The sequence below is a fragment of the Citrus sinensis genome, chromosome 2, assembly GCF_022201045.2.
Source record: "Citrus sinensis cultivar Valencia sweet orange chromosome 2, DVS_A1.0, whole genome shotgun sequence".
Lineage (NCBI taxonomy): Eukaryota > Viridiplantae > Streptophyta > Magnoliopsida > Sapindales > Rutaceae > Citrus > Citrus sinensis.
In genome coordinates, this window is record NC_068557.1 from 32,147,357 (window position 1) to 32,166,499 (window position 19,143).

General features: G+C 33.4%; 3 protein-coding genes across 8 annotated transcripts; all 3 read right to left on the reverse strand.

Annotated features, from left to right (window-relative positions):
* Positions 1–4,619: 4,619 nt before the first annotated feature.
* On the reverse strand, positions 4,620–11,093 carry LOC102618085 (hypothetical protein). The gene is made up of 11 exons (XM_006467325.4): positions 10,616–11,093; positions 9,641–10,144; positions 9,383–9,518; positions 8,634–8,735; positions 8,146–8,265; positions 7,986–8,066; positions 6,820–7,160; positions 6,485–6,730; positions 5,969–6,293; positions 5,392–5,625; positions 4,620–5,273 (listed from the first exon to the last, which is right to left on the reverse strand). Exons 2-11 carry the CDS (start codon positions 10,111–10,113, stop codon positions 5,013–5,015), a joined length of 2,319 nt encoding a protein of 772 aa, XP_006467388.1. The 5' UTR covers positions 10,114–10,144; positions 10,616–11,093; the 3' UTR covers positions 4,620–5,012.
* Positions 11,094–14,821: 3,728 nt separating this feature from the next.
* Positions 14,822–19,083, reverse strand: LOC102617620 (chitin elicitor receptor kinase 1-like). Of its 6 annotated transcripts, none has more exons than XM_052434690.1 (11): positions 18,333–19,083; positions 18,054–18,087; positions 17,661–17,934; positions 17,177–17,385; positions 16,916–17,005; positions 16,391–16,484; positions 16,153–16,304; positions 16,010–16,079; positions 15,726–15,861; positions 15,518–15,640; positions 14,822–15,400 (listed from the first exon to the last, which is right to left on the reverse strand). In XM_052434690.1, exons 3-11 carry the CDS (start codon positions 17,803–17,805, stop codon positions 15,355–15,357), a joined length of 1,065 nt encoding a protein of 354 aa, XP_052290650.1. In that variant the 5' UTR covers positions 17,806–17,934; positions 18,054–18,087; positions 18,333–19,083; the 3' UTR covers positions 14,822–15,354. The 6 variants fall into 6 exon arrangements, with proteins under 6 accessions (XP_052290650.1, XP_052290647.1, XP_052290648.1 ...); XM_052434687.1 differs by having other exon boundaries at positions 15,985–16,079; positions 17,661–17,807; positions 18,333–19,081; XM_052434688.1 differs by having other exon boundaries at positions 15,985–16,079; positions 17,661–17,931; positions 18,333–19,081.
* On the reverse strand, positions 17,886–18,816 carry LOC127900356 (chitin elicitor receptor kinase 1-like). Its single transcript, XM_052435009.1, has 3 exons — positions 18,333–18,816; positions 18,054–18,087; positions 17,886–17,934 (listed from the first exon to the last, which is right to left on the reverse strand). The coding sequence occupies exons 1-3, from the start codon at positions 18,814–18,816 to the stop codon at positions 17,886–17,888; spliced, it is 567 nt and encodes a 188-aa protein (XP_052290969.1).
* Positions 19,084–19,143: the final 60 nt, after the last annotated feature.

The window sequence follows — 19,143 nt, forward strand, 5'->3', positions numbered from 1 at the left end:
ATTTATAATAGCGCACGAGGCGCCCCTGGTTTTGTTGACCAACTGCTAAGGCTGTGGGCCAGTGTTTATTTATTGAGTTATGCTATTTACCCTAGGTCAAATCCCGGGTCAAACCCCGAAAACTAAAACAAAACGACGCCGTTTTCTCTTCTCCATGAAACACTACCGTTTCACCCTAGCAAAAGCAAACGTTCCTCTCTTCGTTTTCGTCTTCTTCTCTCTCTCTCTCGCTCTGTGTCTCCTAAAAAAGCAAAGCATAGCAACAAACAAAATCGGAGAGGAGAGAGAGACCTCTCGGAGCTTTAAAACAAAAAAATAAAAACAAGCTCTCTGTATCATCAATCGACTGCAAAAGCATAGATTCTTAGTCGAGATTCGAACTGTTCAACCGCGGATTGGATAACGAGAAGGGGAATTCGCTTTTCACATTCTCCTTTCTTTTTCGGGTTCCTAGCTGGTTCTAGAGCTAAATCCTTCGTCCGCTAGCTAATAGTCTCATCTTCTCTCTTTCATGACTTTCTTGTTGCCCTTTGTTGAGGAAAATCCCTTTAGAGCTGGGAAATCAAAATCTCCAGTCGCATTCGATCTAGAGTCAAGCAGCCCTTCTTCCTTGTTCCCCTCCTCTTCGTTTTCGTCTTCCCCTCTTTGTTTTCTCGTCTTCGTTTTCGTCTGCAATTTGTGCTTGAATTGGTTTAGAATTTGTGCTGATTTGGTCGGCAATTTGTAATTGAATTGGTCTGGAATTTGTGCTTGAGTTGGTCTGCAATTTGTTCTTGATTTGGTCCGAAAATTGTGCTGATTTTGTCTGAAATTTGAGCTGATTTGGTCTGCAAAAAATACAGCGTTCACTCAACGGCAGGACAAAGGTTTCTTGGAATGTTGTGTTGACTGGCCATGCTCGTCATGTTCAGAGTGAAGAAGCTATGACATCTTTCTCAGAGATGCAATGGGAGACAAGACCTTGTAAATTTACATTTGAAACTCTTTTTGGCAGCATGTGCAAACATTTCTTCTCTTGAGCACTTGAATTTTTTCTACTTTAGTTTGTTTTGTTTTTACAATCTCAAACGACTAAGTTTCATGCAAGTAGAAAGAAAAAAAAAAAAACCCAAAACGACACCGTTTTGAAATAATTTGGGGTTTGACCCGGGGAAAGTAGCATTTTCCTTATTTTTAATATAAAATTGAAAGAAATTGACTTTGTGCCCTTGTCCTTTTCTTTCTATTCTTGACTTTTTAGTCAATGTGCAGAAATTTATAAAAATAGCCCCAAAATTTTTGAGTTTTTGAAAATTGACCTTCCTAACTTTTTTGTTTCTTAGTTATTCAAATACAAGCTTATAAAAAAAATAATTATTCAAATACAAGTTTTTTTGGATTAAAACATGGGTAATATACAGTCGTAAACTCTTGTATAAATTTATTTTATATAAATTGACGTGATATTAATTCATTAGTTGAATAAAAATATAAAATAAAAAAAAAATTATGTGGACCAAGAGATATTTAATTCAATCAATGAATTAACACCACATCAATTTGTATAAAATAAATTCATATAAGAATTTGTGATTATATTATTACTCTTAAAATATTTCTTAAAATATTTCTTAAAATATTACACACATTTTAAATTCATAATTATGCGACAAGCATATGCTTTTTGTATTTTTGTGCAACAGACTAAGGGTGGGCATTTATTCTGATTGACCCAAAAATAAACAAAATCTGAAATATATTTTGATTTTTAATTTAGTTTGAAATTTAGAATTGGATTATGTTAAAACACTTTAAATAGAGCACAAATTTTACAACCACACCATTAAAATTATATTTTAAAATGACTGTTGTTTTGGATTCAATCGAACATGTTTGGGTTGAATTTTACAATTCGATCGGATTAAAATTTAGTTCGAGACAAACCAAAACGAAAACCCGATCATATTGTTTAAAATTAAAAAAAAAAAAGAAATCCATGAATTTCTAAATCTAATTCAATAAATCTCGATCTCCTTCACCTCTCCTTTTTTAATTTTTTACAAATGCCTCTCTCTTTCGCTCAAAGTCTCAATGTTAAAATTGAAAAAAAAAAATCTCAAAAAATTAAAATAACTCAAACACACACAAAGCAATCGCTACCTATTCTTCCTCCTCCTCCCCTTCATTGTTCTACTCACAAACAAACACATTCTGTAGCCGGCCAACTGCTGTTATCTTCTTCTTCTTCTTCTTCACACAAACACACGCACTGCAACCATTGTCGTCTATCGTCCTTGGCTCGCCGCTGCATGTCAACCAATCGCCACTGCCTCATTCGTGGAAGGTCAGCTTCTAGTTCCAGTTCAAGGTGTCAAGCTTCCATTTTGATAAATTTTTGTACTTGAGTCTTCGCACGTTTTTTTTTCTTATTTTAAATTGTTGCTATCTCTATTTCATTCAGTTTTGTGGTTCTGTTGTATTCCTTTGTTTGGATGATGGGAAAATGCAGAAAAAAATAAAAATAGAAGTTCTTGCTAACCCTAATTTGTAACCCTAACCGAACTGAACCAACCCAAATTAAATTCGTTTTTATTCAGTTTGGGTTTCAATTTCAAATCTGATTGGGTTGAATTTTTTAACCCAAACGGGTTGTAACCCAAACCAAAACCCGAATAGCTCGAACTAAAACCCAATTTACCCATCCGTACAATATACATGTCGCATTCCGCCTTTGCCCATCGCACAGATTTAGGTTTCATCTCCAATATCGTTTTAACTCGAATTTTTATTGTCTTCAATTATTTTTATTTTTATCTATTAATTCAAACTTATTACTTTAAGAATCCACAATATTTTATGAATGCAATAATAACATTCACTATAAAGCCCACAACAATTTCAAAACTAAGATTAAAACATTAAAAAAACTCATATTGTGTAAAAACATACACAAACCTTAACTTCTTACTCTCTAATTGATGATTATGTTTTCAGTTATGTATTATTACATTTGTTTGATGAATTTAGTAATTTGTGGATAATGATGTGGTTTAGTAATTGGGTGAGGTGGTGAAGCTTGATGATTTTTTTAGAGTAGTGTTGGTTTGGTAATTTATTAAAAGTGATGTGAGCTATTCGATCAAAAAAACTTATATATGGCTAAGTTCTAATAAGAAAATAAAAAATAAAAATAAGGACTCCTTTAATTTTGATACTATTTTTGTAAATTTTCGTCAACGTAGAGTCTTCACTCCTACGCTCACTGCCCCCCCTGGTTTTCTTGTTCATTTTTTTTTAAAATTGTGGACTGAGATACATAATATCTTTATACATTCACTTGTGTTATTATTAAATAATTTTATTTTTTATCATTAATCCACCTCGCAAATGATAACACATCATAAATCTTATTATTTGAGACGTGGATTATGCATTCCTAGTTATATATGTGTTACCAATGGACTTTTGGCTCAGTGGTGAACCTCTACTCTCACAGTTAAAAAGGATTGTGAGGGTAGAGGTTCAAGTCCCATAAACTTAAAACCCTCTCAATTAAGCATTATGCATGATTGTATGAAGTTTATTTGCAAGTCTTTCTCCATTACGAAATACGAGTGGAGCAGAGACATTATTCGCATGTGAGGGTTGTTATTTGTTTGGGTATGTACTTTATAGATTTAATGTACCCCTCGCCTGTGAGGGTTATTTGTCTGGACATGTACTTCATAGATTAAATGTAACAATGTAAGTCCCAATTATGTATATCCGATTGTAAATATTAGTGTAATGTTTGTTGTAATAGTAGTTGTAAATATCTGTGTAATACAATAATCTAATGTGTAATCATTATTCTAAATATATATATATGTGTGTGTGTGTGTGTGTGTGACTCAATTATTAATCATGATTTGTCTTAGGACAAGTTTGTAATACTGTTAGTTTTTAAAATAATTGTCGTAAGCTATACTATATAAATATTCAATTGTGAAGAAAATTAATTAAACGTTTGGTAACTTTTATTATTTTTAAAAATGCTATGATTTACGAGTATTAAGAGCAGTCAAATTTATTTGGTTAATAACCCTTTAGTAAAATTTTACTGTTAAATAGCTATAAAAAGATAAATGACTGAATTGAACATAATGTAAATAAAATTTATTTACACATTTATAAACACATGTAAAATATTTTAATTGTGTATGCAAAATAACTATATTTAAAATAAATATTTTATATTAGTCATTTTATTTTGTTATAATAATTTTTTTAAAATTAATAATTTTATTGTCTAATTAATAAAGATAATTTAAGATTTTTATAATATATTTAAGATATATATAGTGATTCTTATAATCAAACCCTTTATTTTTCAAAATCTATTATGGCATGAAGTTATTTTGTCAAAAATAATTTTAAAAAAATCAACAAATATCAAAATTAACTTTTAACATTTCAAAATCACTTTTAATCCTCCCAAAAACAATTTCAAAATGACCCGTAATCATTCGTGATTAATGTAATATAACTGTGTATTTATATTAACAATCACCAAAGCAAATTAATTTCAACATTTACGGGCAAGGTTATTCTATACAGATTTTCAAGTTATCCGCACTATAAAACTGGGGATTACACTATAATTATAATAATTTAGACTTTATTTGGAATAAAATGCTTAAAAAAGAAAAAGAAAAAACAGCAATTGAATAACTTACAAACATACATGAAATTGGAAAGGATTCTTTGAGGGCAGTGTTAAGCATGCATGCCCTTTCATATACAAACAAATAGAAATAATTGCCCAGCTCACAACATTAACACAATCTACTTTTCTAACATTTTCCCCGTCTGCTGCAAAATCCAGAAGTTGCTTCTTGGTTGAAGTTATGTAGACCGAATTCAACTGGCGCTCGGCCTCTCTGTCTATACAACAATATAAACTGCGATCTTCTAGCTCAAATAATTTACAGTCACCACCCCTCATTAACACTATGTGCAGAGACTCAAGATGCGAGTACAAGTCGTATACCTAATCAAGGCTCTGGATCTTCCTGAACAACCTCAGGCAAAGACGGTGAGGATGCACCACTCATTTTGCTGGGCACTGGTGTGTTTCTTCGTGATTGGCGTTTCGTGAGGACTAACACATTTTCATTTTCCTCATTGTTGAAAAGTGCATCATCATCATCATCTTCACCTTTAAAGACGGGATGAATATATGCATTTCGAAGATAACCTTTCAAGTTAAGGTTCGGTTCCCTTGCACGTTCCAAGGTGTCTTTCATCATTGCTTCCTGAAAATCATAACAGAAAAGAACACCAAGTCAGGAACAGTTGTTTAGGTAATCTTCGTCAGTCATCAACAGAAACAAATGTGGAGAGAAATTTTCAAGATGTCAAGCACGAACAAACCTGTAATGGGTATTTAACAAATGCAGATTCATAGCGGTCTTTTGAGAAATAATGGAACCAAATTGTCAGCACAGGAAGAGCAATGAGAAATGGTGTTGACAGAGCAGCTTTCTTTGTACTCAACAACCCCATAAGAAGCAACTGTGATATAATCAATGCAGCTATAATACGTCTATGGACATCCGGCCAAAATGCTGCTGCACTCTCATACCGTTGGTTGTAAACGTTTATAATCTACATTTTTAATAAAATAAATAAAATAAAAAAGATTAACATACACAACCAAATATCAGGAAGAAAAAGCATACAGTTAAGAGAAAAACATACAGTTGAGTCAACAAAAAGAAATCTTTCTAAAAATAATGCTTTACTGCCTGCAAGAAAATTCTAAAATCATGACATTGGCATGTCTCAACAATATTTGAAATAAAGATTGAAACTTTGGGCCTTCATCTACTAGGTTGAACGAACGAAAATATTGGGTTTTACTAATTTGATTGGCAAGGCCCTTCCTACATGCACATTTTAAATTATCAACTAGATTGAACATTGTATAATCAAAGAATTGACTCTTTACCTGATGACGGAAAACAACGTAAGCCAGCGCAAAGAAAACTATTATGAAAGGAAGCAAGAGGGGTGTCACTGTGGCATACACAAGGCCTAGAAGAAAGTAAAACTGTATTCGAGGTTCTCCACTGTTAAAACCAAGACTTCCTGGATCCATTGCTTCCACCCTGTCCTTTTCAGTCTTCACCAAGAAGAAGTTCTTAAGGTGGAAGATTATGAGTGGTTTCAACATCAAAATCTCTCCAGCTATACCAGCCCATCCATCGACCATTATATAAGTTATGAAGAAAGTTGCTTTCTTTGGTATAGCTATACCAATTGTCTTGGGAATACTGTCATAAGAGAGAGAAAAGTTAAATGTCAAGAAAACTAAAGATAACAAAATTGGATGGGGAATGCAAAATCCAATCACATCTCAGAAAGAAGAAATGCCACCCCTACTGCACAAAGGGCCTATAAGTTTGCTGAAAATAATTAAACAATGCTGAAATGAGAAGCTGATGATCAGTCAGTTGCAACGTACTCATTTGCCGACTGCTTAAGAAAGGAATTCAGCTGTTCAAATGCAGTTCCAGCGATTATGCTCCCAAGGAACACGTTCACGAAATTGAAAAGATAATATCTAGTAGCTGCTCTCCGTTCAAGAGAAGATAGAGATATAAAGCCTTCAAATTTAGACATGATCATCAATATCGTTGGAAGAAAGATGAGAAATAGCTTCAAAGCAATTCCGGGTAGAAAACCTTGGATGACCGACTTGATAAATTTGCTGAGTTACAAATAAAATTTAAATCAGTAAACTATAGTTATGCAATTTGGATGCCAACTGAAGAGGGTTTGAGGATGACAGAAACTTACGCTTCGATTACAGGTTTCAGAAATGGGACTGCTTTCTCGATTCCCTCAATGCTTGCAAAAGATTGTACAATTGCAATAGGAATCATGAAAAAGAAGGTAAGAAAAAAGAAAGCAACACCCATGATTAGCCTCCTAACTGAAAGTGAAACATATGGGATTGCTAGGTTTTGCCAATAAACATCACGCGGCTCAGAAGCCCACTCAGTCAACCACAAAGTAGGATTTCTGGTTTGTTGAGTTTGTGCACAAACAGCAGCACCCCATCTAGAATTGAAGGAAACAAATGCCGCTGGCATGATCGCCTTAGGATCACTGACAACCCTTTCTCGCTCTTCAGCTATCTGAACACCATCAAATTGATGCATTTCTTCTTAGAAATAACTTATAATGGCAAAATAATATACATATAAATACAATTGTGTTAAAAAAAATAAAAATAAAAAGAGGGAAATATATGGCTTAAAGCAAGCATACAAATTTTCAAATCACTATATCAACTCCCTTACATAACATGCATGAAGCCTTCAAATATCAGTCACAATGAACGTCCCAGACAATGTCTTTAGTATTAAATAGACATTTTCCCCTTCTAATTATTACAAATGAGAAATATAGTTATAGACCAAACTAAATTCATATATCCATCACTATTCTTAGACTACAGAAAGACTATCCTACACTTCAAAAACTACAAGAAATGTCAGAGTTTAACCCAAAACATTCCCGACACCACAGAAAGGGAGAAAAACAATATATCTATTCACTCAAATGTTTACCAGCAAACAGTTTTATAGATGATGGAGAACGAGCCAAGCAGCGAGAAACACAATGCTATACAGCTCAGCCAGTGATTCAAATGACACAAAAAAATATATTCAGCAGTTTAACCAAATTTTTCAGGATCGTGAATCCTTCCAATTAGTTGTGTAAGTGCTATATTTAAAGGCAAATATACTTTCTTTTAAAGTACAATACAATTATACATTGAAACAGCTTAAAATGATGTGTAGTTACAAAAGAGAATACAATTTATATGTTTTAAAACAAGCTACCATGACTAGGCTTGAGAATAATGCCGCTAGGCCAGTCACATCAAAGCTGTTTACAAATTAAGAAAACATCACCTACAAAAGCAATATAGAAAACAATGCAGCAAGGATACTCACTTCTTTTGACAATTTTTCAATTTCAGATATGTGATAATCAATACCGTCCACTTTTTCTCCCCAAAGCCCAAGAAAACCAGTCTGGCAAAGAAAAAATACAAAGTTATTAATGACAATCACAAAATTAAAAGATTACAAAATGACATATCAAGTTGATTACCTTCATCATCGGCCTCTTAGAATTATTTCTAGAGTATTTAAGTTGGTAGTAGTCAAGCCAATTCTGCAATTTTTTCTTCTTCTTCACCAATTTTGCAAGTTTGTTTGCATTGACAACCACCTGCAAAAAGTTTTTTCAACAAACTCAATATTGAACAACAATAATAGAATGATTCCCTAAAATATATATCTCTTGTAAAACATGTGCCTTACTATATCAAACAATCAAAATGCAGAATATCTTCAAAATATGTGTTTCAGGTAGCTGGACCATGTTAAATTTGGATCAAATACTTCTCACACTAGGAGGAAGCTCAATGAACTACATCCCATTTTGTAGCCATAAACTCAATATGGACCTCTAATGTCAACAAGAAATTCTTTTACGTTAATGAATTTCTTGAAATAATCAGATTCCACGACATTAAAAAGCAACCCTCTCCAACCAAGGAATATTAATATAAAGAGTCAGATTTAACAGAAATCAACCTGATGCGTTAGATAGTGATTAGGGTGGTTCACCAAAAAGAAATGCTCCACAAGCTCACTAACAGATTCATCTGGATCTGGAGGAACATTCCTAACAAGGACCTGTAGAACAATAAGATTCCATCATACAACATTGGCATTGAAGCATGATATATAAAAAGCATCTTAAATAAAAATGCAAGTACGGTCCAATTCATTTACCACAGACAACATAGATGTTATTAATTATTATGGTATGCCACAAGACTTTCAGTTTTGGCTACAAAGACATAGAATCATATTCCCTGATGCAGATGGTTTGCAGATTGACACATGCTTTCTAGCACAATAAAGAAAACTTGTACGGTAGAAAGTCTGTTACAAACATTTTCAAGTTTATTTCATCATGTTACCAATGTAACTAGTTCCAAGCGTATACTAGTAAGTATCGATTACAAAGTCATATAATCAAATTGCCTGATGCAGATGGTATGCGTGTTGACAGATTCTTTCTAGAACAACAAAGAAAACTTGAAGGACAGAAAGACCAACACTTCCATTTTCTCAAATTTTCTTTATCATGTTACCAACTTAACTAGTTCCAAAGTGGCAACTAGTAAGAATTATACACCAGTATAAAACTTGAGCCTCACTTTGAACAATTATTTAAAAGCCTCATTTTTCATTAACAAATACATAATAAAATTCCCAAAGATATTTGGAACAAGAATTACAAATCAAACTAATTTAAAGCAAAGAAAAGAACTTACTGTAAATTGATCTGGGCGACGTTTTTCTGAGGCAACAAATTGCAACCGCAAATTAGCAACTTTCTCATACTCCTTCAGCAACACATAACATGTCCAAAAGGTAAAGGCATAAGCCATCACAACATGAGTCCAAAACCTGCAGTCCGGGAACAAAATGTCATGGCAAAGGCCTAGGTTCATTTTCATTTAAAGACAATAAGTCAAGAGCAAAAAATTAAAACTAAAATAAAAAATAAAAAAGTGGCTAAGGTCTCATACCTTTGTGATTTAAGTGGGACATTTGAAATCGAGAGCTTATCAATGTCACTCGCAGTTACATTCGATATCTTGACGGCTACATCTAATGTGTCATTTGTCCAGTTAACCGGTACCAAAACAGACCACGCAACCAATGCTATAGGAACAAAAATCTTAAGTCCTATCAAGTAAATGCGCAAGTAGACAGCAGAATCCAATCCTGCATGCTCAATAAGCTCTGGTTCCGGCATTTTCAATGCCTCAGGCATCCAATTCAAGAACCTTATATATGATCTAAAGTCCAAATTGACAAACTTCCGCACAAAAGCTCCTCCATGAGTAGGACTATCTCTTAAACCCTTAAGGTACCATTTTGGAAAGTATACCCTATCATTGAATGGTTGAAGTCTTAATATTGCGAATGCTATTAAGAAAATAAAGGCACCGAGAATATTAAGAGCTGCTGAAACCCCGATATCCGCAAGCGTCGCCATTTATAAATCTCCGACAACAATTGCTTTCTCCCTGAAAAATTGATCAAGAAGAAACATATCCTTTAAGAGAAAGAAGCAAAATCTGAACCAAATGAAAATTACAAGTAGTATTCAAAATCAAACTGAAAAAAAAAATTTACTAAAAATAAAAACCTCGACTATATTAACCAATACAATCTTAATCAAATTAAGAATAAGACAGATTTATCTTTAGGGCGCAAAACTTAAACTTAAATCGGCTGAAAAATAACTAAAAGTAGAAAGTTTTGAATAAAAACAGCACAAATCCTCTACCAGAGACTTGTGTTACACTATAACTAAAGCAATTTCCAAATTTTTTTTGTTTCCTGAAATACCACTTAATATTCTCAAAACTAGTCTTTTGCTTACTAAGCTTCAATCATACGAACAATAATAAATAGAAAAAAATAACAATAATAAAGGAGGACAAACCAAAAATAAAACCAGCCGCTGCTCCAAAAAAAAAAAGAAAAGTTCATACCTTCTATGCGAAATTATGTATCTATCTTCACAGCGAATCACCAATCCTCAAAAACAGAAACAAGTAGAGTACCAATTCATTAGCGCGAGAGGAAGAAAAGCAAACGGAAAACCTATAAGATTTATTGGATCTGAAGTTGAATTATTAAGGAGTGCTTGGATTGCTTAGAAACTCAATCCAAGCTAAGAACATTCTTCAACCTGCTTCCGAGGGTAAGTAAAATGTACAAGGCAAGCTTCCACAAAACTCAAGTGATGAAAATAAGTGAACAAATCAAACACAAGCCTCAACAAACCAGAATTTCTAGTCGTTGTGTCAAATAAATTTGGAAAGTGAATTTACAGAGCGAAATAAGAGAGAAGATTTTCTGGTGGATATCATCAAAATTATCAAGAGAAAGCAGAGGCTACTCACTACTGTCGTGTGTGGGGTCATTCGGTTTCGGATTTTATTTAATAAGCCTTGATTTTTACGTTTCATTTTTCGCTTCGGGCATTTATAAATTATACACACACATACATCCGCTCATTCCACAGCAAAAATCACAAGTAAAGATATTATTTGCCTAATCTCACACAGAAGTCCCTGCTGTTACTCGTTATGTTCTATTTCTATGAATAACCAGTTTTTTTTAAATAAACGTTCTTTTAACGCCGTGAAATAAAAATTTATTTCATGTCCTAACCTATTACCTAATCCCATATTGGTGAATTAAAGATGTTATTTATCTTCTTCTTTTTTTCATACAGAAGTCCCAAATTTGTCTTATGGATTACAATAAAAAGTGTAAAGATTTCTAAATTTTTTCTTAAGATTATGATGAAATGTACAAATACTTCTATGTTTTTCTTTTATTTTCATATAATTCTTCAAATTCTTTAATTTTTTTTTCACACAAATCTCTTACTTATAATTTTGTTATTTAAACTAATGAAGCCCCAAAAGTTTTGATCAAATAACGGAAAGTGCTAAACTATTTAAGTCTTCTTGTTGATACTTATTTATTTTCTTAACTATATACATTATATATATGGATAGATCTCACCATTATTTCATTAGATTTTTAAATTATACTTCTTAATGAATATTCGGATTATGTTGTAATTGAAAATACTTGATAAACCTCTAGACCACATTTGGATGCTAGAATTATAGGTAAGATTGGACTACTTTTTTGGGGACAAAACAAATAAATCCAATTGTGGCACATGTTTGGCTGTCAACTCTAACTAATTAACCCAAATCTTAGTTCAAAAGTAGTGGGACTATAAATCCTCATTTCAATTTGGGTGCAGGTAGATAAGATTCTTCTTATCACTGTTTTTCTTTTTATTTAAACCATTATTCACGTAAATTAAATTAAAAAATTAATTTCATAATTTATTTAAACTATAATTTTGTATTACATTAAAGATCAAATTTTTTATTGGAAATTTATTTACAACAATATTTCAAGAATTGCAATATAATTTACAATAATTATACTATTTAAGCGGTTATTTATTTTTATTAAATTAAAATTATTTATTTATAATAATTCTATTATTAAATTCAATGATTAATAATATAATTTAAAATAATTATACTATTTTAATGGTTATTTATCTTTATTAAGTTACGTTTAACATAGTCATGTTCTATATTATACCAATTACTAAAAAAATAAATAAAACTATACGTAATCTAATCTAATCCGTTTTAATTCAATTTAATCTAATACTAAATGTTATTCCAGTAAAATCATACCTTTCAAACTAGGTTAAAATTATATAAATTTAGACTTTTGATAAACCTTCAAGTGTAATATAATTTATAAAAGAAAGAAAAGTAATGGCTGTATGCTGCAATAGAAGGATGTCAAATGAAGGTAATCATTGTATTAGAAAATTAGAAAATTGGTATTTTTTGTAATATCTATAAAAATAAGGGATCTAGGTGTTATTACGCCTCAACATACCGTGTCGTTTTCGTGGCTGAACACTACGAATTGAAAGGTTCGTCAATTTGGTTCCTTTTGGTGTAAATTAAGCGACGAGTCATTTAGATAATAGTAGCCTGCCTGCTGTGTCGGCAAGCGTCCACGTGGGAATCCGGACTCGCAACGGCTACTTTTATTGGGTTTTCTGGATTTGGCCGTTAGACATAAACTTCTATCACACGCAAAGTAAGAGAGCGTGTACTACACGAGCAGATTTTATTGCATGATGTGAGGGTGTGGAAGGTCGTCATTGATGGAAAAAGTGGGGAATTTGACGCACCGCGTGGATACAGCGTTGGCTGCGCGGATGAATTGGGATATGACAGCACGGACCCAGTTGGACCGGACCGGCCCTGATTTTTTATTTATTTTTTATTTTAGATATAATTGATGGACTAAATTGGACTATAAGCCAGCATTGGTACGGTTGTTGTAACAGAGGCTTCACAAATGGATTATGCCTATAATAGATACTCAAGAAATAATTATTAGTAAAATATTCTCATTATTATCATTTGCTAAAATCTATTGTCATTCTGACCATTCATTCATCGGCTAGTGTGTAACTTTTTCTTATTCATAAAAGTAATTTTTTATGATCCCTAATTATTTGACAAGCAATAATTGAATTATAAAAAAATAAAATAGATTTTAAATTAATATAAGTTACGGATGTAATTAACTATCAAATCCACAATTCAAAATCCGAAACAAATAGTATTTAAGCAACTTTTTAAAAGGACTGCGCAGCATGTTTCAATGTTTTTTCATCTATCCGAACATTTACGTTGCAATAACTTGGTGTTTTATGCTAAAACGATGTGTTCCGTGACAAATTGAATGTGTTAGCCAATTTTTTTTTGAAGAATGGACCCTTGAATTTCAATTGCTTGAGTAGTTGACAATATAAATTACCATGCACCTTTAGATTTCTTTGCTTCTCATCTGTGGTCCTAATTGCGCGTGTATTGATCGACTCTTTAAGTAACACATTTAATCAAAGCCAGATATGAAAGCATGGGCAAATATTGGATTTTAATGGTTTCATATGATGATGTGCTCATGCCGAGAGTCGATTGGCTCGCCTTCACAAGTTTGTTCTTCTCCACCGGCCACCAACATATTAAAAGAAGATGATCATGTATTAATTCAAAGATTAGACAGAATCCATTACCAAATCTTATCTTCTCAATTCCAATATCCAACTTCTAGTTCAAAGAACTGACTCTTAGAACCACCAAATATAGCTTTACCTATATTTTAATTGGATATATGGCAACTTTTTGTTGACTTTGTGAAGATGATTTTTAGGGCCTGTGGCAATTATGACCATTTCCAGTTTTGATCCTATTGCATAAGTAGGTAGTGGCGTTTTTGTCCGCGAATGCGTTTAAATGCTGAAGTCTCTTGACATATTCACAAAGTGCAATTAGACCCCCAATTAAATATGCAGTCACAATCAAAATAAAATGATATATTAAACTTGTAATCACATGCTGCCCCCGACTGGACCTGTTTCGAATTTGTTATACTAGGAGATAACCCATCTTCAACATGCTATGAAAATTTCATTTTTCATGACAAAAATGTTTAAAATGGTGGACTGGTGGTTATGGTTTTAGATATACGATATTGAGTTAATATAGGAAAAGGTTGCTATGGATAATTATTTGGGAAAAAAAGTGTTATTTGTGGATTGGCATAAATTATTATAATTATTTTTTATATTTTACCGAATTAATATGTGAGTATGTGACTAATGTAAAATATTAAAAAGTAATTTTGACAAGCTCATTTATTAAGTGATCAAATATTATGTTAATAAGTTTGATTTCGTCATACCTTATATATAGTAGTTTATTATGAACAAGTATAATCCTTAATTGAGTTATTTTAGCTTATGATGGGATGAGTAATTTTGTATTAACACATGAGAGGTCCCTACACTCAGCCACAATATTTAAGTGACTTCAACTCATTGGGAGTTCACTGTTTATAGATTTGTGGCATGAGTATAGTGCACTTCTCTCTCTTTTCTCTCCCACGTGTATGTGTGCATTGAATTTGAGTAAAAGCTAAATCTTGAGCTGAGGTGAAGGAAGCAAGATTCAGAAGTTAGATTAAGGCAATAGCAACTCAGTAGAAGCTCCATAACAAGCTTACAAGTTTAGATTTATGGCTAATCTCAAAATTTTACCTAATGCATGTGTTTACTTAAAAATACAAAATTAAGGACATAAAGCTCGTATTTACTTTAGCAAAAAGTTCTGTAGAAACAGCTTATTCAGTGCTACAGTATTTTAGCAACAAAACATTGCAGACTGTTCCTTTTTTATTTTTTATTTCTTCCCGTGGCTGGCCAGCATAATGTATGAGTATGGCCTCCAGCATTATCATGATGTAACATGAAATTTGTTCTTGTTCACCTACCGTTCTAGTTTCTTCTATAATTACCCACCTAACATCGATTAAACCAACTTATTATCTATGGGAGGAAATATCAAGGGCAAGCCAAGCTTGCTTATATATATATATATATATATATATAATGTCATACAAATTGGAGGCATGCAACTACACTCTTTTTTTGCTTATAGTAGCGGTTGTGAAGGCATCAGTTGTACACACTGCAGCTGAAAATGCTACCTTCCCGACATTAGATTGACCAGAGTGGGGTTTTCATACAATGAGCCAATATCCCAATCCTCGGTTGAAGATGAAAGTGTTGTTAGAGCAACCACAACTTTTCTCATGCTTGGCCTTAGTTGAGGATCTTCTTCTGTACAGGCTCTGGCAAGCTGAGCCATCTGTAACCAAAACAGCAATTAATGCAGCTTATGAGTGATCAAGAGCGATATTAATCCTCTAAGTCTATATTCCATAGATGCGTATATTTTGTTATGAAAATGTTAATATGTTGTTACCTTGATGACCGAGTCGAGTGGGTAATTATCACCAAGCCTAGGATCAACAAGTTTGTGAAGATTTTCTCTTGGAGCCGGCTGTCTGAGAACTTCTTCAAACTGGAACAAAGCAGCATGTGCAACCTAATCAGTTATAGATGAAATAATTTCAGGAATGCATGTATGTATCATATACAGTGAAGGGCAAAAAAAAAAAAAAAAAAACAACCAAAGCAACAAGTCCTTTAGACTGAGTGATTGTTTCATTTGTTGTAACAATAGCTTGCTTGGCGGATATAAGTTCGTAGAGGACAACTCCAAATGCAAATACATCTGTCTTGGGGGAAACATTACCAGAAACAGCCCTGCACACAGGAAGTGCTCATGAGCAAGGTTTTTGTATAGGTTTACGTAAAATAAGAAAACAACTTTTGAAAAAAAAAAAAAAAAAAATAGTATTGCCAAGGAAAATGGAAAAAGGATCTTACTCTGGCGGAAAGTACCCAAATGTACCTTGAAGACCACTAGTGTAGAATGAAGCATTTCCAAATTCAGTCAGTTTAGTTAACCCAAAATCTGCAACCTGTAAAAGTATTAGTCAATAAAATAGAAGAACTTAAGAGATCAGTATATTCACAGCATGAACTCTTTTCTACCTTTGCGCGGAAGTTTTTGTCTATTAAAATGTTTGCTGATTTAATATCACGATGGATGTAAACAGGAACTGTATGCTCATGGATATACTCGAGTCCTCTTGCTGAATCTAAGGCAATTTGCAAACGAGTTGACCATGCTAAGGGGTCCCTTCCTGAAAACAGAACACAATATCCAAACATAAGGTTTAATTGATAGAAGTGCATGTAGGATGTCTAATGAATCAGCTTTAATTCTCACCAGATCCACGCAAATGTTGGCTCAGATTGCCGTTCTCAATGAACTCATATACCACACACAGTGAACCTTCAAAACAGTATCCTATTAAGCGAACCTGCATTATGCATATTACATATGAGAACTATAAACTCAGTGATTAGCGAGCAGCATATGCATTACAAGGATCATCTCTGCAATTGCTATAACGGTGTCATAAGTTCCAAGCCATTTTCCACCTAGCAAGTTTATTTATTAAAAAAAAAAAAAAGCCATCCGGAGAAGCTTTAGGCAAAGAGGTCAAGAAACAACTGTTGTTAGCTCTTGACAACTGAAAGATGTTCAGTTTATACAGTGATTGAGGGATCTAAATTTCTGTAGGCAAGTATTTTGTAACTTGACCGATTGAGAGCATTTCTCCATGAAACAGCCATACATTGATAAACTTACTAATGAGTTTAAATCTCTGAGAGCAATTGCACCAATAATTCTGTCATATCAGGAAAGCAAGTTTTCAACTAGAAGTCTTCAGTAAGGAAAGTATGATACCAGGTTCAAGTGGTGAACATGTGTTAAAACCTTCAGTTCAGCACGAAATTCTTTTGATGCTTGCATATCCATCTTCTTGATTGCAGCTTTCTGAATGGCAGTGGAGGCAAAGAGAGTCAAATCATCATCAAGACTCGTTTTGGTGGCAAAAACACCGAAACTAAGAGTACGGCTACTTTAAAATAACCCTGGTATATCGGGAGTTGAGACCAATGTTGTATCAGATACGGACTAAATTCAAATTGACCTCAAACTACAAACCTCATCCCTTAGTTCTGCATAGTACACAGCTCCAAAGCCACCTTGTCCTATCTTATTAGCCATGCTGAAATCATTGGTAGCCCTGGCAAGCTCCTCATATGAGAATTCCACTGATTTGTCTACACTAATAGTTGCGAGCCCAGGAGAAGCAACTAGAGCAACTGATTCTGAAGTTCTACTTTTTCCCGAAGTACTTACCGGACCTAAAGCTACAAGATGAGCCAAAATTAATCATTGGGGTGAGGAATTACATATTTCAAATTAGCAATTTAGAAATTCCCGTAGATTGCTGTCAACCAAACATGCCCTTAGTTGTTAACAACTCTTCATGTTAGCATTAAAGACAGCATAACATTAATTGCAGATGTAACCAAAAAATCATGTGTCCTATAACACCGAATTAATTAACAGAACCAATGAATCAGCAATAGACGCCTCTACCTTGACAAATAATTGCATCTATTCATCAAACCAAAAGAATTACCATGGTGATTTTCTGTTGCTTCAGGGAGAAATGAGTCCTTCCCCTTCTTTTTCTTTTTACAAAACCCAGTATATAGGAAAAATGCCAGAAATAGAACCCCAGCAACTGCTCCTACTACCACGCCAGCAACAACTGCTCTCGACATTCCTGCTTATAATAATGTGAACTAATGATATCATCTATATCAAATTGACATTTCATCTTTTCACTTCATATACAGAAAATTCAGATAAGAAGCAGTGAAGCACACTCAAAGAAGTCCGTACCATCTCTGCTGCAAAAACAGAAGATGGATCATACAAATTGAAACAAGCATTTTTTAAGATTTTTTCTCTTTTATTACAATTTTAGTATTCAACATGGTTTGAGAGCATCACGAAGTGCAGATCTTACCTCATCTGTAACGGCGGATACTTTCCACTTTGATCTGCAAATTTGAATGGTAAAAATACAATGAGAATGACCGGTTCAAACGCATAAGGGTCTAATGAATTCAACAACCACCTGCTCTAAATTCCAATTCAAGAATCTCCGGGAAAAGGTAATTTAATGCTTAAACACATCAAAGAATGCAATTTGCAAACAGATGATCGTCAAACAAAAGATGGCTACAAACTAATCAAGAATAAATGGGTAGCTAAAACTTTACATTAAATGAATAAAATTAATTACCTTTCTCTGGGATGAAAACCAAGCCACTGCTAAAATCCGAACCCCTGTTGTAACTTTGCAATAACTCTGGACTAAGGCCGGACATGTTAGCAATGGTACTCAAATTCTCACCAAGCTCAATCGGATACGTCAAAAACAGCCCATAATCCTTTGAAACTTTCTTATCTCCACAAGAACAATTCACAACAACATTTATGGTTGTATTAACATCAGGTATATTATTGTCAGGAAATATATTATTAGCTCGCAGCCAATCAACCGTGGTAAGGTTGGCATAGTATGTCTCGGCAACCTTTGCGTATGTATCATGAGATATTATCTTGTAAGAGAAATTGTTAGCAAGAAACTGACCATTAATGCAATTGCATTTGAAGGGAACTTTGATTCTTGAACCAACTGAAAGTATATCTTTGTCAGGGACTTGAGGATTGAAGCTGAGAATGTTATCTATGGAAGTATCAAACATTTCTGATATGAATGTCATATTTGTTCCATTCCACACGTTGTATGAAGCAAAGGAATCACAACTTTTGCTGCACTTTGATTCTGCTCTATTTATCCACAAGAAAATAGGCACCAAAACTGCAAATTTTAGTTGAAAATTTCTCATTTTTCTTCTTATTTTAGCAGATTGCAAGGGACCCAGAAACCCAAGAATGTTTAGGCATTAGCAATCGACGAGGGGGGTTTTGGAGACGAGTCATAGAAGACTTGAGAGTCTGAGAGACGTGTTAATGGGGCTTACTCATTTGACACGGGAGTCTTTGTGAGATGAATAGTCTTAAAGAGGACCAAAAGAATTAACGGTCAT